Source organism: Alternaria arborescens, assembly GCF_004154835.1.
Source record: "Alternaria arborescens strain FERA 675 chromosome Unknown contig_4, whole genome shotgun sequence".
Lineage (NCBI taxonomy): Eukaryota > Fungi > Ascomycota > Dothideomycetes > Pleosporales > Pleosporaceae > Alternaria > Alternaria arborescens.
Genome location: NW_021167859.1, coordinates 1,579,085 through 1,601,813, shown reverse-complemented (window position 1 = coordinate 1,601,813; position 22,729 = coordinate 1,579,085). Strand labels below are relative to the sequence as shown.

General features: G+C 51.2%; 6 protein-coding genes across 6 annotated transcripts; all 6 read left to right on the top strand.

Annotated features, from left to right (window-relative positions):
• Positions 1-282: 282 nt before the first annotated feature.
• Positions 283-2,261, top strand: AA0111_g2652 (Alpha-1,2-mannosyltransferase; the record flags this gene model as incomplete). Its single annotated transcript, XM_028648447.1, has 4 exons — positions 283-323; positions 384-1,582; positions 1,670-1,953; positions 2,007-2,261. 4 exons carry the CDS (start codon positions 283-285, stop codon positions 2,259-2,261), a joined length of 1,779 nt encoding a protein of 592 aa, XP_028510016.1.
• A 546-nt stretch (positions 2,262-2,807) lies between these two features.
• Positions 2,808-4,402, top strand: AA0111_g2651 (hypothetical protein; the record flags this gene model as incomplete). Its single annotated transcript, XM_028648446.1, has 4 exons — positions 2,808-3,090; positions 3,180-3,768; positions 3,838-4,068; positions 4,144-4,402. The coding sequence occupies 4 exons, from the start codon at positions 2,808-2,810 to the stop codon at positions 4,400-4,402; spliced, it is 1,362 nt and encodes a 453-aa protein (XP_028510013.1).
• A 1,616-nt stretch (positions 4,403-6,018) lies between these two features.
• Positions 6,019-11,333, top strand: AA0111_g2650 (hypothetical protein; the record flags this gene model as incomplete). Its single annotated transcript, XM_028648445.1, has 3 exons — positions 6,019-6,290; positions 6,497-11,031; positions 11,080-11,333. 3 exons carry the CDS (start codon positions 6,019-6,021, stop codon positions 11,331-11,333), a joined length of 5,061 nt encoding a protein of 1,686 aa, XP_028510014.1.
• A 1,031-nt stretch (positions 11,334-12,364) lies between these two features.
• Positions 12,365-15,011, top strand: AA0111_g2649 (hypothetical protein; the record flags this gene model as incomplete). Its single annotated transcript, XM_028648443.1, has 4 exons — positions 12,365-12,473; positions 12,660-13,733; positions 13,793-14,138; positions 14,192-15,011. 4 exons carry the CDS (start codon positions 12,365-12,367, stop codon positions 15,009-15,011), a joined length of 2,349 nt encoding a protein of 782 aa, XP_028510324.1.
• Positions 15,012-17,062: 2,051 nt separating this feature from the next.
• AA0111_g2648 (hypothetical protein) lies at positions 17,063-17,611 on the top strand (the record flags this gene model as incomplete). Its single annotated transcript, XM_028648442.1, has 2 exons — positions 17,063-17,445; positions 17,506-17,611. 2 exons carry the CDS (start codon positions 17,063-17,065, stop codon positions 17,609-17,611), a joined length of 489 nt encoding a protein of 162 aa, XP_028510323.1.
• A 1,028-nt stretch (positions 17,612-18,639) lies between these two features.
• On the top strand, positions 18,640-21,827 carry AA0111_g2647 (hypothetical protein; the record flags this gene model as incomplete). Its single annotated transcript, XM_028648441.1, has 4 exons — positions 18,640-19,059; positions 19,115-19,279; positions 19,327-20,590; positions 21,469-21,827. 4 exons carry the CDS (start codon positions 18,640-18,642, stop codon positions 21,825-21,827), a joined length of 2,208 nt encoding a protein of 735 aa, XP_028510320.1.
• Positions 21,828-22,729: the final 902 nt, after the last annotated feature.

The window sequence follows — 22,729 nt, the reverse complement described above, 5'->3', positions numbered from 1 at the left end:
TTCTCTGAATCACGCGTGATCGCTGCGATATATCAACTGCGTTGTTTGCACCAGTTTGCTTAAGTGCGTGCGATGATAGTTCTGGTTGAGAAGAGCACGTCCTGGGAGAACGTCGCCTTTTTGGATGCGCGCTAATAGGCTTGGCGGGCAGGCGCGAGCTCAGCCCTATGAAGCGCGAACCCATTACGCATTCGTGTCGTGTCAGTGAAAGTGCATTCTGTGTGCTTTCGATGGAGATTCGCCAGCGCCTTGGATTCGCCCTTTGCATGCCCAACTGCTGAAATGTCTACTACCCGCCCGAAGACGGCGCATCAGACAGCTGAGTTGGTTCACTTCTGCCCTTCTTGCAATTAGCTAGGCTAACGTATGCACCATGTATGTAGTGCACCGCCTCAGCTCTCTACCTTTGCAGTTTTCTGCGTATTCTCCTTCGCCAATCTCGTCGCTGCCGCATTCTCTCCGATCCAAGACTGCGATGAAGTCTTCAATTACTGGGAACCAAGCCACTACCTCAACCATGGCTACGGTCTCCAGACTTGGGAGTACTCTCCCGACTATGCCATCCGAAGTTGGGCCTATACTGCCATACACTCGCTTGTGATTGGGCTCGCGATGCTACCTATGCAGACGCTAGGCTTGCAAAGATCCAAAGTCTTCGAGTTCTATTTCCTGCGAGCCGTTCTGGCGGTAGTCTGTGCAGCATGTCAGACTCGCATGTACACTGCTATTAGAAAGACGTTCGAGGTGCGGGTCGCATCGTTCTTTGCGATGATCATGGTTATAAGTCCGGGCATGTACCATGCTGCCCCTGCATACCTCCCGTCGAGTTTCGCCATGAATTGTGCAATGCTTGGATTTGCGTCTTTCATGGACTGGTCCAAAAGCACCATGAGGACTGCCCAGGGTATTACATGGTTCGCTGTAGGCAGTGCCCTGGGCTGGCCTTTTGCAGGCGCTCTCGCTCTGCCATTCATTGCAGAAGACGTCATTGCGGGCCTATTCACTGGCACAATTCTAGAAAGTTTGCGGAGAGTACTACTCAGTGGCGCGAGCAGAGCACTCGTCGTTGTACTCTTACAAACCGTCATCGACTCGCTCTTCTACAGGAAGCTCGTGTGCGTGCCGCTGAACATTGTACTTTACAACGTCTTCAGTGGGGGTAGCAGAGGCCCTGATATCTATGGCGTGGAGCCATGGCACTTCTACGTCCGCAATCTGGCCCTGAACTTTAACATATGGTTCTTTCTTGCGTTGGCTGCTCTACCACTACTACTTATCCAGTATCTTGTCTTTGATCGGGCTGTTTATCGCAGCACGCTGACCAGATCTATCACTTTCGTCAGCCCGTTTTACTTATGGTTAACCATATTCACGGTCCAGCCTCACAAAGAAGAGCGATTTATGTACCCTGCATACCCAGCGCTAGCCTGGAACGCAGCACTCTCCTTGCACATCTTGCTAGCCAACTTTGGCTCGATGGACCCACGACATCTAGTAAGCAAGATACCTCCGATGGTGAAGCTTGTCATTGTCTGTATACCTGTGCTTCTGTCTTTGAACCTGGGCATTCTAAGGATCAACGGTATGTTATGAGCACCTTTCTCTTCAACTACCGCCATGCATCAGAATACATCAAACACTTTGAGATGTAGTGTTGACCTATTTCTAGGCCATATGTCCGCATACTCAGCACCACTAAAAGTTTACAAGCCATTGTTCGACCCGGCAGTCGCCCGTCCAGGAGACACTGTGTGTTTAGGGAAAGAGTGGTATCGCTTTCCGTCGTCTTTCAACTTACCTCAGGGAGTTCGTGCCAAGTTCATCAAGAGCGAGTTCTCTGGCCTTCTACCAGGCGAGTTCAGCGAGGCTGACGCCGCTCTCGGAATGTTCCCTGGCACATGGTTGGTACCATCTGGGATGAATGATGAAAACTTGGAAGATCCTAGCAAATATGTAGGTGAAGCCGGCATGCGCAAACATAACTCCCACTAACCTTAATAAAATAGACCAATATCGACCAGTGCGACTTTATTGTTGACTCGCGCTCTGCTGGAGCTCCTCCAACAACTCTTGAGCCCGATTATGTCTCTAATACAGAAGAATGGAAGGACCTAAAATGTCTTCCTTTTCTGGATGCAAGCAAGACACATACTATCAGTCGCATGCTTTGGGTCCCAGATCTACCCGTGATCCCGGCTAAGTTCCGCCGCCAATGGGGCGACTACTGCCTGTTGCAACGCAGGGATCAAAAGGGCGCATAGCGCAGATGTGGTATCGCGGGTCGTCTGATATAATGTGTAGTCAGTTAGGTCATGTTAGATAGAGGAGAAAGGGACAAGAAGGCAACTCTTCTTGCCGAATGCCGACGCGCTCCAACTTGACCAGACGCACTCGGCAGCCGTTACATTCCCTGATCACCTTATCCACAAGGTACGAGGAAGCTCGGTCCTGTTATGGAGGGTAACGACCAGCTCTGTTCGGTGCTTTGCGTCGATAGACACCAAGTCTAACCGAGTGGGGTATTGCTTTCCCCGCCCAGACTGGGAGATAACCATCACTGACGACACATGCGCGACGACCCCACACTGTCATGGGTCGTTATCGCAGGAATCCATTGGCTTGTATATATGCTGAAATAATAAAAGGAAGCTATTTTACACACCTCGCATGATGAACGCAACTACGGGATACTGCTGCTTTGGTTTCTTATCGATTCGCATGAGCACGTATTTACTCATATAGCCAACGTCTCGTCATTTCTATCTAGATGACTATGTCTCGGTAGTATCGTTACCCTGATGTCTGCAATGTCCGACCTTGTCACCAAACTCGAAGAGCACACAACACGTCTCGCACGTGATGCACAACACCACTGCACCACCATACAAATCCATTTCAACACTTTACTCAAGGATGTCAACATACAGCCGAAAGCAGCTCTCTACGCAACTCTTTTCTTCGTAACATTTACATGGCTCGCCATAACCCTTAACCGCCTCCTTCTTACCCGTCGACATCCTACCTCTCGACCCAGCACGCCGAATCTCGAGAAACGTTCCCCGTTCAAAGCTCCAGATAGGCCACCTGGAGGTATGTTCATTCCAATCAAGTCTATTTCTCAGTCCTTCTTCCCACCTCCCCTCGTTCTTACCCAAACTAATACTGCACCTCGAATCTAGTATGGCACCCATCCCCATTCACCCGCCCCACGGCATCCCCTTACCCAAATTGGTCCCTATCAACAACAAAACCTCTACCTTATCGTCCCTTCCGCTACGGTCCCAAATACAACATCACAATGGGCCTACGCAACATGTCGTGGGATGAATGGATTGAACTCGACAACGAATACACATCTTACCACTCCCTCAAAGCAGCCAGGATAGCAGAACGAGGAGAAAGATGCATCAAGACGGCTCCTGAAGCGACGAGTGCGGCGAAGGAGTTGTTGGAGGAGTTGGTTGATTACTTACCACAGCGGTATCCAAGTTTGTTCCAAGAGATGAAGTTGAGGAAGGGGAAAGGAATGAAGAATCTAGAGACAGGTGAGGTTTTTGATGTGGAGGGGTGTGCGAGAAATGGGGAGAGGGAGGATCCGATGGAGATGTGTGCTAGGATGATTCAAGATGATCTTGCAATCATGGTTGAGAAGGAGGATGGGCAGTACTATTTGCTTGCTGGTGCTATCTTGCTGGCGGGATTTTGGAGGCTGGAGGATAAGTTTGGGATGCCGCTTTCTACCATTCATACGAGTGGGGACGTTCCGGGGTGAGCCTTTCCAGTCGATTTTCACCATTGCTTTCTTGATGAAGATAGATTCGCTAACAAATCTCGCAGGTTTAAAGACAAACTCGAGAAACCAATGTCCAATTTCTTCCGCAGAATACAACCACAGTCACCTGTTCTACGGAACAACTACTTCATTCAAGTCGACGACAAACTAGCCTGGAGCGAGAGTATAGGCAGTGAAGATGCGAAAGAAGATGGAGGCATCGGATGGTTCACAGCAGAGAAGAACAAGGCGGTTGAGCATCATTGGTTTAGGAGTGAGAGGCAGAGTTTACGGAGGTATGTTACTGCTACCCTACTACCCCTATCTGTTCCGGTGTCCACGGAGTAAAGCTTCTAACGTTGCTCCCTCAGATTGCCTAAATCTGGTGGTGTGGTATTTACGATTCGAACCTACTTCCACCCCATCACGGATATCGCGCAGGAGCCCTATGTGCCTGGCCGATTAGCCAGCGCGATTCGTTCTTGGGGTGAGGATGTAAGTCGTTACAAGGGTAAGGAGATGTATGGGGATGTATTGCTGGAGTATCTGGACAAGAAACACGCGGAGCAGGTAGAAGGAGGGCTGGACGTTGACGGGGAGGAAGATGTTGCAAGGGGTTATCCGTTTTGATCAGGGCGTATTTCGGGGTCAAGGTGTTCAGCAAAGGGAGTTTTCTCCATTGAATATGTGAAAAAATTAGTCTTGCTCCATCAGGAACTGTCACCGATCTCGTTACAAGGGCCGTGTATCGCTGATCCAATATCTAGGCGATTTGCATGCTTATATCGTACCTTCTCAGATCATTTAGTGCAGGCCCGACCCTTTTCTGACGCTAGCAGTCGGGCCGGATGCGTGAGGCGAAGTCGGGGTCTGCAAGTCGTGCCGAATATAGAAGTTGTGCTGTGCATCAGGCAATTCTTCGGTCGGCGATGTACTAGGCCATCTCTGTACTTGTCGTTTAAGCACTCTGGCTGGTTTGCTCGGGATGGGTCGGCACGAGCTAGGTGTACCGGCGCAGGTTTTTATGTAGGCAGAATTAGTGTGTGAGCATTTCTGAATTCTTACAGGTGTCAAGCAGCGGTGGCCAGATGCAGAACGATGGGGTTGTACCATGGTTGATGTCGTGCAGTAGCTCGCGGTTTGATGGGCATCCAGGGTGTTGCGCTTGTGGAATTGCTGCCTGACGCAAAGGGCCATGATAATGTACGTGGTTGTGCTGGTCGAGTCAGCTTGGACCGTTGACTGCTCGAACCAGTGGGCATTAAATTGCGGCAGCCGTTTGTATAAGGGTAGGCCTGTTTCATAGTAGTGCTGTCATGACGTTGCGCAGGGTCGGAAATGAGCCGAGGTGGTGTTTGCGGGATGCTAGGGGATTGCGATAGAAGGGAAACACTTGTTTAGCGAGATGATGAGGGCGGCCAATGGTTGCTTTGGATCGCCAGGGAGCAAAAGTACCGATGCAATGGCAGATCGCGGCACTGAATGTATGTGTGTTCATCTGGAAACGGCAGTACCCTTGTACAGGATGCCGGATGGACGTGTGTTTATTGACTGTTGTATGCGTTGTTGTTGTTTTGCAATCTTGCGCTGTCACGCTCCTCGGGGGATTAGATGCCCGTTGCGAATGCGACCAACATAAGTGGGAGGAACCTTGACCTCGCGGATGAGTTAGTCGTCACGGGTGAACCTTAAACCTCACGTGGGCTGGGAGACTATAGCTCGGCTCCCGACGTAATAGCGCAGTAGTGCTTGCTAGATCTTAGATGTGCAGCTGGCGAGTGGCCGACAGAAGCGTGTGGCTGTGAGGCGAAGGCGGGCAGTTCGCATGACGGGGAGTGGAAAAAGCAGTTCGCATCTGCACAGCAAAGCGGGTTCCTGTGCGTGCCAGTGCATGTCAGCATGTGTAAACCTGTAATGGCAATGCAATTCCCTGTAGAGCAGGCGGAGCACCGGAGTGAAGCGAGGACAGATTAGCCCGGCCAGGCCTGGGTCAATGCATAGCGGCGTTCAGCCCAAGCGACACGGGCGCTGACTGGTGAATTGCGTCGTCTGGCGCGCCGCTGGGCGATGTGACAGGGCTGCACATCAATCAACTCTAGTCGATTCCCTCTTGTCCTGTCTTGTAATTAAGAAGTCTGCACAGTCGAGTCGCTGCTGGCCATGCTTCGTTCACGTACTCGCTGACGCCGGCAAACCTCGTCGAATTGCTGCGCGCTGAACTATGGGGGAGGATGGCCTTATCGGCAATGCAACAGAATGTCTTCCCTGCACCGGGCTCCCCTGCCGAAGGGAAACGCGATATTTTGCCCGGTGCAGGAGCAGGTGCAGTTACGGCAAAACGGCGCGCTGACGACACGCGCCGTCTGCGAAGAGTGAAGGACTCGAGGGAGCAACTCAAGAGCAGGACGAGGGCACGCGGCACCAGCAACGCCACCATCGACACGACGACGAGTAACTCGACCTCGGCCGGACGGAGCTATACCGTGGCCAATGTTCACAACGGCGTCATCTACCTGAGGTACGCACCAACTTGATATGTCGAGATTGCCATGGTGTTGGTGGTGGGACGAGTCTGTCCCAGCAAACATCATGGACGTATGAGGAAGGAGCGATACGTGAGCGACACCACAAGGAAGGCGCACGTCATGTCTCGCCTCTTGCCTCCTCCCTCCCTCCATCTTTCACATACTTGAATCTCTCATGTGTAGAATCTAACCTTCACAGACCCGTAGCCCGTCCTGGTAACCAGCGCGGCCGTCAACCGGATCCCTTCGTCTTTCCGCCGCAGACGCCGCCCGACAGCGCAACTCTCGACAAGCTCCGCCCGACCAGCAATGAATGGGAGCAAAGTCTATACGGCTCAAGGACACCCCACTCTGAACCCACGCCACCGCTGCCAGACCTGAACGAGGGCAATGCCTTCCAGCAGCAACCCCAGGCAGATCCCACCACTGGACGACTCGCACACGTGCGCTCGCATTCATTCTCCACCGTTGACGACCACACTGCCACGACGCTGAGCCACGAGCCGGGCACCTTCAAAGTCGTCATTGAAAGGCCCTCGCATATGCGCCCCAAGACCGCAGACACATCGTCATTCCCGCTGTTGCAGGTTCCCATCCCGCATTACCGCTTGGGCACTCCGCGTTTCAGCACACGAGGGACGGCAGACCTGCGCAGTTCAGTCTACACCCGAACCTCAGGCACCGAAGACTTTGCCAATTCGCTCCTGACCCCACAGCGAGGGGTGCGGCAGTCGTTTCTGTCGTCGCGCCCACGTTCAGACGCCTATTCGCCTGTCCCCCACCGCTTCCGCGCCACTATGGACCGCCCAGCTGTACCCCTCTCCGGTCCCTCTTCAGCGCGTGTCTCGCACATGCCTATTAGTCCCCGACTCTACGATGCCCTTACAATCAACCCCGACGACCGCGCTGTGGTGCGCTTCAACGCCGAGGGTGAGATTCTCGCAGCCACCCCTTCACGACTTGTAGCGCATATAACTTCTCCAAGCTTCCTGGATTACGAACTCCTATCTGACTTCTTTCTGACTTTCCGCGCCTTTTTGTGTACCCGAGACCTTGTCGCATACCTCATATCTCGACTACGATGGGCCGTCGATCGCCAAGACGACTTTGGGCGCATCGTCCGCGTGCGGACTTTTGTAGCCCTTCGCCATTGGATTCTGAACTACTTTGTCGACGATTTCATGCCGTATTACTCTTTACGAACTAATTTCTGCGACCTTGTCAACAGCCTGTACAGCGATCTCCGAGCTCGAGAAGATGGAGGCGGAGGCGACATCAAGATTGTTGGGGAGTTGAAGAAGTGCTGGAGGCGGACGTGTGCGCTATACTGGGAGACCGAAGATATCATCGGCCAAAACTATGCCGACGACGAGCTGCTTCCAGGCGGATACGATGGCTCACAAGCAGCATATGAGGAGCCCCCTCCGGTTGTTCCAGTACCAAGCACGCCTCCACGAACCAATGTCCGGGACACCAAGGAAACTATCGGCTCAAACCCAAGTGACCATTTTGCTAGTCGGCATATGGATTGGGCGCAAAGAGCACGCCATACGCCTCAGAACTCCATGAGCTCACCCTACATACCATCACAAGAATTCGAAGCTGCGCCCACGCAAATACCCCTATCGCCCGCCAGCGAGCAGAGTATGCACGTCCTTTCCTGTTCTATACCCATGCGAGGTCTGAACAAACATGACCAGGCGGTCGAGCTTCCCTTGTATCCACATCCAGTACCGGTCGCCAACCCAATCCCCACTGGTACTGCTCGCTTGACAGCCAGTCCACAACAGCCAGCATCCATTAAGAGCGTCCACCGCCCGTCGCATGGTCACAAGCGTAGTGGAAGCTTTTCAGACGCTCTCAGAGATAGCAGAGCTCCGCTGTCCATTCCCAAGAATGCACCCGCGGACTATGCTATGTCAGCTGTCACGAATATGCCTGGCACTCTAGTACGCGGTGGACTCTTCCAACCCAGCTCACCATATTTCGAAGTCAGAGCTATACGTCCTTCGCGCTCTCAGTACCTTCAAGACATTGAGGATGCTGAAGTAAATGAGTTCCAAAGACCAGGACATGCCACCGCCCATTCCCCAGGCATGAAGAAGATCTTCGGCAGTGTACGTCGCGCACTAAGCACACGACAGCAATTGAGCCCAAGCCCCCAATTAGGCAGCGCTAGCCAACAGCGCCAGCCGTCATACATGCGAGCCTCCAACCCAGGTGCAGCATCAGCCGTCTCAGTTTCAGGCGGTGTACACAAACGACGTCCTGCTCGACCGAGACCGCAGGTGCGTATTGATGTTCTGGCTGCTACGGTTGCAGAGAGCTTTCGAGCTGCAGTTCAGGAGCAGCTCGAAAACGAAAGCCATGAATACCATGGTATCGACCCTCCTGACCTTGGGGGATTCGAGTTTGAGTTCGATAGCCGTGGTACACCAAACCCGAATGAGCACCAGAGGGCACCTGATGCCCGCGTACACAGCGCCATTACTAGTGGCAGCAAGTCGATTCTGATTATCGACGATACTGGTCCGCCACCTTTACCTGTCATGTCGGATACCCTACCGCCCGATCTTGAGAAGGAGCCCACAAAGCTAGACAGCCATCAGCAAGAGGAAACACTTGACGAGAACCTAGCTGGCGAAGCCGCTCCATCAGTACACAACTCTGATCTCTACGACTACCCAGAGCCTCGCTCAGCGCCGCCAGAGTATCGCACCTCGCGCATGTCGACTCGCCAGCCTCCGACAAGACAAAGAAGGTCCATCTCTGCAGGTCCAGCAAGGATGCATTCCTTCCGGCGCCGGGGCTCTACCAAGACCTCCCTGTCTCTCCGTCGACATGCATCCTATAACAGCGTGCTTAGCAGGCGTCAAGGACCTGCCAGCATTGCAACATTTCAAACGATGTCATCAGAAAACGACCCCTTCTTCCTCGAACGTCAGGCAGCACCTGAAGCTAGTGGGCCCGCCCGCCAGCTTCGTAGAAGACCAGGTGGTGACCTGCGCGCTGCAGGCAACGTTCATGATCTTGAGACTTTGCAGCGGCCACATTCTACCGGTTCCGTTTCCAATCGCACACACTCAGTGACAAACTCTGTCATCTTACGGTCTGATCGCTTTATCGATTCGGAGACAGAAGTCAATCGTGTTTTGGAAGGGCCTGCTGAAGCTGAAGTCCCAAAGAAGCCAATTTCGTTAGTAGACACACACTCCTCACAGCCCAATCTGAGACCTTCTTTCGAAGCTGAAGTAGCAAAGCTTGCTGCTCTGCCTGACGATACGGACGATGAAGGCGGCGTCGAATCGGCCCTAATGAAACTGGAAGGGCGTTATGAGAAGAAGTCGCCTAGCATCCCCTCCCAACGAACCACTGTTGATTTGGATTACTATCGACCCACGGGAGCCTCTGAACAAAACACCCGACCTGATACCTATGAGCAGGACGTTGAGCAACATGAGCGTCCTGGAACTGACGACGTTTTCCACCGTCCATTGGCCCCTCCAGAAACAGACGGGCAAGGCATATATCGCTTGTCTGCCGAGAACTTCAATAGCCGCGCACCTGCGGTTCAGTCAGTGGGCGAGTCAACCGACTCTTATTCCTCGATACCACTTCTCGATCGGCGCTTGAGCGAGATCGCAACCTCTCAGCGAGGGCATACGCTCGACACCATGAGGTCTTCTGCTAAGCCATCACCTCTGCAATTTGCTAGCAACTCACCCGAGCCTGCTCGCGCCCCAGGGACATCTTCCTCGATGGATTCATCTGTTGATTACATCGTCGAGACGGACAGCATGAAGCGGATACCGCCTGGTGGGACCTTACCAATGACTTCGTACCCACGTGAGTCATTCTTACTTGATGAGGATGAGGATCTCAGCGAGATGGGCTCCGGAGATGGTGCAAAGTCGGGTCGTGATAGTCATGGGGTAAGAAGCTTCTTCGACGATGAGCCAACAACGCCTGAGACAGATCCCGATAATCTGCCAACGCATCCCATGCGCCACCCTCCAACACCGCCCCTTACTGCAAACCGCTTAAACGATGCTGTGCCCAGCTCAACAATCTTCGATAGAGGTCTACCTACGCCAGGTCTCACCCCGACTGTCTCCCGAGCGAACCCACAGTCGGCTCCGCAATCTGGGCCTCTTGCTGACTCCCCCGCTGACCTCGAAGGTCCTCAGCAGGATGCGTTTCCAACCCAAACCGCGCATCTGCCCTTCGTCCTGGCTTATGACTCCGAAATCCTTGCTCAACAACTTACCATAGTCGAAAAGGACGCACTGGACGAGATCGACTGGAAAGAACTCATCGAGTTGCGCTGGAAGCAGTCTTCTCCACAAATCCGCGATTGGGTACAATATCTCAGAACAGAAGAGGCCAGGGGTGTAGACGTTGTCATCGCGCGATTCAATCTCGTCGTCAAATGGGTCGTTTCTGAGGTCCTGCTCACTGAGGACATCCATGAACGGGCGCGATGCATTACCAAGTTTATTCACATCGCAACACATGCGCGACGATACCGCAACTACGCCACTATGTACCAGATTGCGATAGCCTTGATATCGAACGATGTATCAAGTCTCAAGAAGACATGGGCTTTGGTTCCCGCTGCTGAAATGCTGGTCATGACAGAGTTGGAGGCACTCGTTCAGCCTTTGAAGAACTTCCACAACCTGCGGCTTGAAATGGAGACAGCAACTGTCGACGATGGCTGTATTCCATTTATTGGTGAGTGTTATTATGATATATATCCATACAGAAGCTAACAACTACTAGGCGTCTACACGCGCGATCTCATCTACAATGCTCAGAAGCCCGCCTTTATTGACGCCCCACCAGTCGGCGGCGAACGACTGGTAAACTTCGACCGACACCACACGGCCGCCACCATCGTCAAGAACCTACTCCGATTGCTCGAAGCCAGCTCCAAATACACCTTCAATGTCGAACCACATATCCTCAGCAAATGTCTTTGGCTAGCTGCCCTTAGTGACGAGGACATCACACGGCGCAGTCGCCAATGTGAATGATTAGATACCCCGGTACCCCTGTTTTCTCCCTCTTTCACGGCGTTTGAGCGAGCGAGCGAAACCTTCGTTTTGGGCTTTTCTTTATCTCTTTGCTAATACCCATCATGGCGCACTGGTTCTGTCAGCGCTGCATCAACCCGACACGATATCACGACCCATACCATATCATACACTTGTTGTTCTGCATATATCGAATCTCCCTGCGACTTCTACATACAAGCCTCGTAGTTACTGTCTAAACACTAGACCTAATTAGCCGGTGCCTACGCGAGGCCATGACATGGTCTGAAGCGTTTAGTACTGCAGTAAGATATAGGAATCTGTACGGCAAGGCGTTCGACTTTTACGAAGCTGTTGTATGGGTCTGGAGTATACTAAGTCATTAAATACAATAGCGTAATAGATCTAAATGCTGTTCATGTGGTCTTATCCTATGCTGACCTTGTGATCGAACCTTGGACTTGGGCTGTGATGATCGCTAATCTTCAGAATGTGAACATGGCCGTCGTTCACTGGTAAAAAGCGCCGTTGCGATGTTGTAAAAGACATACCAGCAAAGTACCTATGCTGGACAAGTTTGCGAGAACTTGGAGGATATGGGACGCCTCGCAAATATCTAGGGTTCTGTCTCCCGTATTCGTAGGGCTGATTCCGCAGCTTAGCTTACTTTAGTGCAGGCGGCGACTGTTCACGCGACGCGAACCCCAGACTCGCGGCTCAGCCTCATGATCGTATCAGCCACAACAACTCCACACATTACTTTGCGCTCGGCGCATCCACCATACCGGTCAGGCCTCCACCATGATTATATACTATCATCCTCGCCCACCGTGACCCCGTCATTGCGATCGCACTTATGTGCTCATCTTCTTAATATAACGAGCTGGACTGTTTGTTGGTCGCACCCGGTTGTCGTACTCTCGAATCTCGTTGGTGGTCCTTGACGAATGGTGATCCTTAAACGCCCTCGCTCCTAGCTCACGACATAGCCCCGGCAAGCTTCAGCTCCTTGGACGAATATCTGGTATACCATGGCTAGTATGAGGATGCGCAACTCGGACACCCCGCCACCGATTACAGTTGAAGATACAGCGACGGGCGCAGGACCGCTGCCGAGTCCTGACATGGACGGTATGAATGGTGAGTGGCCTCGGGAGGAGAAGAAAAGAAGTACGACAGACTTTCGGAAAGAAGAGCAGACTGGCGTGGATCATGAACAGTGCCTAGAATTGCTTGTTGGCGCCTGAACATTGCCAGACTGGGTGTTGCGCTGGCACATGCCACGAATGGCTGGTTGAAAGGATCCCTTGCTAACGTCTAGAACAGCCCCGCGAGCATTTACCACGTCCACACGTCCGTCCCTCGAACGCGAACAATCGCAGCCTCAACCGCATGAACACCAGAAAGGCCCATTTGGCCACCGTCGCAAGCACAGTCCAAACCTCGAATGGCGAGAACCTTGGACAAAGGAAAGCTGGTCGCAAGGACGCGTGTTGCTTATCGACTATGTCGCAAAGGAACATTCGACGAAGGGCAGGCGGAAGATCATGGCACAGGAGTTTTGCGACATTGACAGCTTGCGCCGTTTCTACCGGAAAGAAGACCTCTCAGCGCAAGCAGCATTGCGCGTGATCCACGTACAGAACGCGAGTTGGGCAACGCGCTACCTTCTCCGCAAGTTCAACATCGACGCTACAGACGATCTGATAGGCACGAACTTCGGCCGTTGGGCCAGCCACGACAAACCTCAACAACGCGGCGGCAAACCTGTTCTCAATGGCCGTACGTTCCGCGCTCAACACGATCCCTGGCGTGGCATTTCGCGCGCAGCCTTCGGCGCCGATTATCTCAAATCCTACGAAAGAGGCACCCACATCCCACGTCCAAACAGCAACAAGTCAATAATGGAATTAAACCACTACGACGAGTCGGACCAGCCACGATACGGACACGATGTCTATGTACAACGGTTGAATGTATATGTGCAGCTTAGCGACGGTACACCAGGCCAAGCCGTCGACCCCGACATACCAAATCCGTACGACGAGGAAGCATGGGAAGAGTATATGCGATTGAAGAAGAGTTACGGCAACGTAGATGCGAATGAACACCAAGAACGCTACATCCCTAAGCTTCGCTCTCTCGACAACGGAAACACGATCATTCTGTTTGAAAACTCAGTCACTGGCTCCGTCAAAGATACCCTTATTGGTGCCAGACAAGAACTCGAATCCCGTTGGAGACGTCTCTCCTTCTACCTGCCCATGGAGGAGAACGACGAAACGTTGACAGCGGAGTGTATGGATTTCATCCTCCAGGATATTTTCAAGGCGTTGAGCTATAATTGGCAGAAGTTCCTGGCCATTTGCGAGACACATGTTGGCATCCTCGAAGACAAGAGTGAGTAGGAGCCTACCTCTGGCCGTTCAAGTAGTCCATTCGCTAATCCCCAACTACAGTCTACGAAAACCCTGCTGACGAGTCCCGCGCCCCCGAGCTCTGGAAGAACAGCGCACAATGGCTCAAGATCGAACGCCTCATCTACATCCACGTCGACGTCATCAAAGAAATGGTCACGCATCTTCATGACCTTGCTGGTGCCGACCCAAAGGAATCGTCAGACCAGCCTTGGCTAGGCTCCGTGCCAGACGAGCTAGATAAACTGACCGGGCAGTGGGAAAGAGATGTTATCCTGCCTACAACCGCTCTGTCAGACCTCATGTACAAGAGCGTGGGTATCAGGGATGCCCGACACTCTTTGCAATTAGGCTTGAGTATGTGGCGGTTGAGTTGGATCACGTTCATGTACGTAACCCCTAACCGCCTATCCCATCGGCTGTCCAAACTAACAAGACTAGTTTCCTGCCCTTGACCTTCACCGTCGGTTTCTTCGGCATGAACGTTTCCACGTTTTCGGAGAACCCACCGCTGAAATGGTGGTTCATCGTTTCCATCCCCGTCCTTGCCGTCGTCCTCATTCTCTGGTACGGCGTCAAACATAATCTCGCTAGCCAACGCCAGAACCCCATGCGCAGAGGTGTTTATGAATCGTTGTATCATGAACTTGCTACTGCGCAACCATCGCTATGGAGCAGAAGCGGTCCGCGTGACGATGTCATACCAGTAGGGCGGTGGGCAGGCATCAAATGGCGACTTATCACCCGCTGGTTCGGCGAGGACAAGGTCAAGTTAGGGAAGACTGTAGATGGAGGTGAAGATTTCGGCGTCGTCGGCAGAGTCCGCAGGGCGTTGGCTAGAAGGTGGTTGAGCGAGCTGGCTGTTATGCGTCTTCCCCAGCAACCTTTACCACTGTCACCAACCGAGAAACCGGGCGGTGATGAACGGTCGAGTAGCAGGAGTTCTGTCCGGAGCGAAGTGGCATCTTGCATGATTCAGCCTTTTGAGCCAAAGGAGGGGGGGGCCGTGGCTGAGCTGGCGAGGGTTGCCACGCCCGTTGCGCTGGCGGATGCGGATCCTACGGCTGCCAGTCGGCTGCAAAGGAATGAGAGGGGAGAGAGGATGGGCAGTCTGAGTCCGCATGGGAGGAGAGGGAGTGCGGCGAGTAGTGATGGGGCTGGGGTGATGGTTGAAGAGAAGGGAGGGAGCGGGGATGAGCGCGAGCCTAGGATGCGTGATAGACGGGCTGGTAGGGAGAGGACATTAGATGTACCGAAATGAGATGGGTGACTTAGGTAGACAAGCTATCTTGCCAGTGTTCAAAACTAAGGAAACTCTGTTCCATGACTTACATAGCAAAACTGTCACACCTGGGTTTCCAGATTCCATGCGTGCGAATCTCGAGGATTTTGTCCCGTAAAGATACACACTACAAATCTGTCGTATGGCCTAAGCTCAGGGCACGCTCGACGTATAAATACTTCTCTCGTTGCGTTCTTCACTTTCTTCCATTAATTACAACATCCATTACGAAATAAAAAACCCAATTAATTGACCATATGGACTTTTGTCCTCTTTCTCCCAAAAACGAAGCCAAAACTTGATGTTCTGCGTCATGTCTTCCTCCGAAAAGATACACCAAACCAGGAATGGCTGTCTCTCTCTCTGCTATATCTGAATTTAGAAACAAGGTCGACACCAGCCATGAGCCAGCTTGAGTTACGATCTCGTTTCCAAAAGCATTGACGAAATGGGACATGGTGGCTCTGGTTTTCGAATGATACCTATACTTCCATTACGGGAGGAAGAGGTGCACCGAATGTAAAACATCAGCGTTCCATACTTACACCACCTCTGCCGGCCAAACTCAGCGCCTGCCAAGTATACAAAACCTACTGGATGCGCCTGGCGTCTTTCTTCTACACACCCACATTATTCTTCATGACTTCAAGAAATCTGCATCATACCGAATGGGTGCGCCGCCTCCTCGTTCCTCAAGACATGAGTACGGCTGGCAATCATGTGCTGCCTCATCTTTCCAAAACTCTATCTGCTACAATGGATGTGATGATGCCTCCTCATTTCCGTCTCTGGAAGCGAACATATCTGGAACATGGCTGTTCTACCACCTTCTTTGGATCGAGACTCCCATAAATTGAATGTATAAGCCTACTGTGAGGAAAACATATCCAAAGGATTGACTGTGAGATTCGTAGTTCGCGTTGGCTTTCTCTTGCTGCTTACGGCGATAGGAGGGAGCAGCGCACTGGCACTACACCAAAAAGAGAAACAAACATCTCTCTGGAGCATACCTAGGTAGCTCTCTTTATAAGTTCTCTTCTTAGGAGCCAATGTAAGCTGCAAGGTCAGGCTTGACATTTCTATACATATTTAGTTTTTCCCTTATATGCGGTGTTGGAACTCAGGCCAAAGAACTTAGTCAGTGTGTTGTACGCTCCATACTCTCCAAAAGCAACATAAACATCGAAACATGTCCTGTGTTCTATTTTTTTTCTCTGAAAAATGCAGTGGAGTAGTGGTTGTGAACTCCACAAAAGCGTCGAAACACCAATCATGTTACCAACCTACCAGATTGTCTTTCGATGGGACCGAAATAATAAAGTTTGGAAGCCTCAACCACAGTACATTTGAATCAGGTGAGAAATGCCCAAGAGTGATGTTACTTCGGACTAGTGGCGACTGTAACAGCAAAGACCGGCTAAGGTGATGCTTGGTCTAGGAATGACGTTTATGGTCACCAACTCAAGGGAAATACGGGTGCCTTAGCGTCTCCACTGTAGGCAAATAGGCAAGTGACTCGTTAACGGAGTGGCGGTGCAGCTTTCCTACACAGAGAGTTGACCGACGTACTGCCTGTGTGTAAGATAGGCTCAATGCGCTCTGAAGGTCGTGAGACTACTCACTGTTCGCATCGTGGGAGAGGCGTAGAGGTTATATCCAAATATAGCGACATGTGGACCGTGGTGGTTGATTTGCAGTTAGTACCCGGAACAGCCGTGTCTTCATGTTATGTTGCTTGCTGCAAAGGGCAGTCTCGGCAGGCGATCTCGGCCTGTTTATGACGTGCAACTCCCCGAATCAGCAAACCTTCCCGCACCTACGGCTATTTACCGTATTGACGATTTAATTGATCGGCACGACTATGCATTGCTTAAGGGTGCAACTTCGTGTTGGCACAACTGTTCGTCGTATATAAGGTATTCGTCTTTGCTGTCTATCTTCTGCATCTTCACACGCCCACTCTACACGCTCACCAAACAAGCCCCTACGTATCTATTCTTAATACGAACCACTACAACCTCGACTTCACAATGGTCTCTTTCACCGCTCTCGCTCTTCTGGCAACTTCTGTCATGGCCGGCCCTGTCGCTCGCCAGATCGCAATTCCCGAAAACTGGGATTGGCAAGTTGAGAACTGGGAGGCTGGTTGCGGTCGATCCGGCTGCTACTACAACTTCAACGTCACCGTACCGACCATCAAGGGAGAGATCGCAGGTGTAAAGGCGTACTGCCACGGCTACGAGCAGGGATATGACAACAGCTTCACCGTCCCTTCAACATACGAGACATGCCAACTGCTCGAGGGTGTCAACAACGGTGTTGCGGCTAGGTTTTCTTTGAGGGAAAACGATGGCCAAGGATTTGGACCCAAGGAGATTGAGGTCAGCTTCCTATACGCTGGATATGAGGACCGGTAAGTTACCATTCCTATTAGGAAATGTGACCAAGAACGTACGCTGACTTGACATGACAGCCCTGCCTACAACTTCTCCGGCAGCCACGAGGCTAGGTACAACCAGTTTGTTACACCACAACTCAACTTCACCATCACCCCTACGAAGGTGTTCGGTATCGCATAAACGTGGTTGTGTGAATCGGAATGGCAGAGAGCTCCTTTAGCAACCTTATGTCGAATAAAGACCACAAAGAATAATGTTAATGATTATAAAGCGAACCAAAATGGAATACCTCGCCGTACACGCGCGCATAACATGATGGTCGTAATTAGACATGCCTACCTAGGTAGTCTTTGAGCCCGATGTCGTACTATGCTTGATATTTAGAAAACATGTTGAGCTGTATGTAGCCGACAAACGATGGGCAGAGGTTGCTCAACACCGGTTACGAGCCGCCGCACTGACTGACAACGCCTGGACACTAAATTCCGGAGTTTAGGAAATAGTGCCACTCGCGAATGAACCAAAGGCACAGACGGCGACGTCGAAACGTATGCGAACGTAATGCAAGTCATGTTCGATAAACGACAGACACCATCCTTGAGCAGCACTGTTTTTTGTGCATTAGAAGGGGAGCCTTGCGCATGCGTCGTACGGCAATTCGCGCACGTCGAGCGGTGCCAATATACTTAGGTATGAAAGATCCATGGATGCGCCGGTTGTTCCACTAGCTTTCGCCGCTGAATACCCCCTTGACTTCTAGCGGCGAGTTGTATGAATCCATGCGGGACATGAGCGGAACGTATCCGGTTGAGTACAGCAAAAAAACTTATGACGAGACACGTCTCCGCTAGTGTCCTAGCCGAGATAGATTGGTAGATGAACATCGCATGCGCCGGCCTCTTCGACTTTTACAGTACATCCTTATGAAGGTATCCATTGTCTAGAAGACTGATATCAAAAAAAAAGTGGATAGCTATTCAATTAGAGGCGCATGCATCTTGTCCAGGGGTTCCGCCGGGGGAGATAATACAAATTGGTCCTTTTCGGCCTAGCCTAATCTCTGCATCTCACCTGTCCACATCCGCTAGTGGAGCTGACAGCGCTTCGCCCCAGCCTCGCGCCTCAGTTGCCTAGTCTTCGAAAGCGACACCCCCCGACTGTTTCAATGACATTTCTCCACTCCCGCAGACCAACCGCACCAAGCCGGCATGTCGCCGAGCATGCGAAGACGCCAGTCTCCAGAGACTACCCAGGATGTCCGGCACAAGATACGCGACAGTTTTCATCGTCACATTACGCGTCCCAAGGACAAAGAGTACGCTAACTACATCGGTTTCGAACGTATCAAACTCACTTGGGCAGACCTTGAAACGATCGAACAAGCTCTTCCTTCGATCGATAAGAGCCAAGCGATTCTTATACAGCAAAATCTCCTAAGGTTCCTTTCTATTCTCATATATCTCAACGCCGCAGATTGCCTCGATAACTTCCATGACCGCTTCTTTGACCAGGGCGGAAGGCCTTTGTATTCAGATGAGGTTCTTCCTCTTCCCGCCGAAAGCATACCAAACATCGGGGATAACTTGCTCAAAGACAAGTTCTTCGAGGATCAGCACATCTTCACGCCAGTCAGTATTTGGTTCGTTATAGACTACAAACAGTATCATCTCTGACATATCACAGGTGATAATTGATACGACTGAGGATTTCATGCAGATAGAACCCATGCGCCGCTTACCTTTTGAGAGCGAGACTGATCATCCGACCAAAGGCGCCTATGGCGAGGTTAACAAGGTCACGATATCAGCGTATTGTTTCAAAACCAGAAAAGGGGGCATTGCTTCTGAGGTAAAGCCAGGCACTTCGCGGACTCTACACTTGACTAACAATAGCAGTCAAGAGACGTTGCTTGCAAGCGCTTCCCATCTGTCTACGACGCGGAGCAAGAAGCGGAGACACTGAAGATCTTGAAAAACAGCACCACAAAACATGATCACATCTGCTTTCACTTCGCCGTTCTGCGGCATAGAAAGGAGCATATAATTTTGTTTCCATGGGCGGATAAATACGATCTGAACCTCTTTCTCGATGAAGGAACGGGCACTTACAAGTTTGAAGACGTGTTCAGTCGTGTTTCACCTGGGTCTGCTCTGTCTGCCATGTGTACGCAAATGGCAGAAATTGCATCTGCACTGGACTGGCTCCATGAAAACATTCAGGTCAAACGAAAGCACGTTCTGCTTGCGCATCTGGACTTGAAACCAGACAACATTCTCATCGATACTAACACGAATTCGATCGTAGGAAAGTGGCTTTTGACTGATTTCGGCATCTCTGCCTTCCAGGAAAGGGATAAAGGAGGCCATTCGAAAGTCTTCTCTATCAGAGACTACGTAGACGCGAAATGGACGATGAGAGTGGATCCGCCCCGTGGATTTGGGACCTATCAGCCTCCGGAGGTCAACCGTCTGGAGCCAGTGTCTGCAGGAAGAATTAACCAAACACTAGACCGCCACGTTGGTCGCAGCGGCGATATCTGGTCCTTTGGGTGCATCTTCGCCGAAGTTCTTGCTTTCTCTATGGGCGGCCGTGGAGCTGTGAACAGCTTCAAGAAAGCACGTATAAGCGGCACAGACAAAGGGAACGACTTTTTTTGGTCGCACGATGGAAAGAAATACGAACCTCGAAGAAGTATGCTGGCTTGGCTGTCGAAGTTACAAGATATGTATCCGGATGCATATTCTACAGGAAACAGTGTCAATAGTTCGGTTTTGGCCATCAAGTTTATCCTCAAAGCGAAGAGCCAAGATCGACCAAGCGCGTTGAAGGTTCGCGACAAAATTTCTGATCTTGTAGGTTTGGCGGAGGAGGAGGAAAAGGAACGAGAAACTCGAATGGCACGGACGACAACCATGCCCGGACGGAAAGAAAGCCCTACCCAGCAACGTCTCGACAACCAGAGTAGTGCGGTCATAGACTTGCTCCCTCGCTTCGAGTTCGAGCGCGAAGAGACCCATCCAGAGATAGCGCCGACGACGACAGTCACAAAAATCGAAGAGCATAACCAGACCTCCTCAGGTAGCGGACAACCAGCCATCAACCACAAGTTTGTCACGCCGCAGAGCATACTTGATTTCGGTCAGAAGTTACGATCAGTTGGTACTATATCATGCGACAAGAAAGCATCTGAACGCACGACTGTATCCGCTTCTTTGTGTTTCTCGGGGCGTAGTCTTGCCACCATCACAAAGAGTGATGATTCCATATCGTCGTGCACTCTGAAGAGTTACGAAGTATCCTTGGAGTCGAGAAAAGTAGGCCGAGAAACTAGGTCAATACTTCTAGATCAAGGAGTGACATGGAAAAATGTCTTGGTATGCGGAGATACACTTGCTGCATGGGGCGATTCGTCGAAAGACGAGAAACATGTATGGTTTTCGAGAGATGATTGTACGATCAGCTGATAATCAATTTAGCTATTCATCTTACAAGCGAATCGGCAGACAACATTGAGCTCAGAGAACTATCCATGGCTTGGAGAGCTGTTTCAAGTTTTGGTTTCGATGGAAGGATGTGTCATCATTGTTTGCCACAAGTGCATATATTTTCTTCATCACGAGTAAGAATCACGATCATCCTTCAATCTCAATCGACACAATTGTACTGAAATGCCAAAGAAGAGGTGGTGCCCTACCGCAATTACTCGTCCGGAGTAAAGACGAAACAGATTACATACATACGGCCATCGAACCCATCCTGAATCTGCTCTACGTTTGGTCGAGTGATGGTAAATACGAGTGTTTGCGCCAATGGCGCATAGAAACAGTTGACAACGTATGGAAACCTGTGCCACATCATAGGTATAACTTCAGAGCTGTAAGCTGGCCATCTCTTCTTAATGATTTGGGACTGACATGAAGTAAAGCAAGATGGAGTTGATGCTCGCACGAGGCTATATCCATTCCAAGGACGCGAAGGCTGCGTCATAAGATCGAGTGGGGGTAGCTTTTCTTGCAGTCCGCCGACAACGGGAGCAGGTCCACCCAGAAGCAGCGATGCTGTCCTCAAGTCTAACCCAGTCAACGTTGAGACATCGTCCAAGGTCTGCGTTTTCGGGGGATTCTCAATGCTTTTCACAAAGCCCGGAAGGTGGAGAAACAACATTGACATCAAGGAGCGACGAATCAACCAAACCAGCGGCGAGACAGAGATCATGCCGAAGGGTGAGAAGAACCAGCTCAAAATCAACTTGAAAATTGCACCGAACGCCGTCACTGATATGAAAGTGGCTTTATTCTCAGACAGTAACGAGGTTGTCATCCTTGTTCTTCAAAGAGATGGAGGGTTGTTCTTTGTGCCGATAATCGAGCGGCTTGATTCCGCTGGTATTGTCTAATCCATACTACGCCATCGTGCTGTAGGACTCGGAAGGTTTTTCGCCGCGAATTTCTCTCGTTTCAACTCGCTGCTTCGTTCGCGTTTTTATGCAAACATAGATACCCCCAGTTATTAATGTTAGAGGGAGCCACACTGCAACAAAAATCCAGAAGTCCGGTGAAATCCTCAGTCTCCCTGTTTCTTCATTGAACACAAAGACGTTCATACCTAACAAAGTCTAGAATATGCATTAGCATTTTCTGACCGATGCGATGCGGTAAACTCACGGCGATGAAGCTCCCAGGGAGATACACAGCGGACACGAAAGTAATGATCTTGACGGTCGCGCTATCGTCAACAGTATCCTGTGTCAACTTGTTTAGGCTACCAGTTAGATCTCGGAGTTCTTTTCCAACTTTCGCGGACTCGACAGTCAGATCTCGAAGCTCCTTCTCGACTTTCGCAGACTCGAGTTGGTTGTATAACGACAACGTATAGCCAACAAGATCGATCAGATTCTGTATGCGCTCTGCTAGAGAATCAGCACTTGCGATATACCCACCAAACTTCGTGCTATGTTTGTCTAGGATGTGTCTGGAGCATGACGACTCCGCGAAACAGTGCTCCAGCCTCTCGACCAGATCTAAATTACCTGCACAACAGGCACGCGCAAAGACGATATGATCCTTGGCGTTACGCAGCTCCTGAACACATTCAAAAGCTGTGCTCGGCTCTGTTCTTTCCGGCCTCATGACCATGGCTCGATTGTTTTCTTTGTTGAACCGATCGCCCAAATCGCGCAGATACCAGCGCCATTCATCAGCGTAACATGTGAGAAGAGTTTCGTGGATTCTAGTTGGGTTTTCGCAGAAGTTTTCCCTCGCGGCGTGATCTTCCTGCAGTAAAGCCATTGCATCTTGA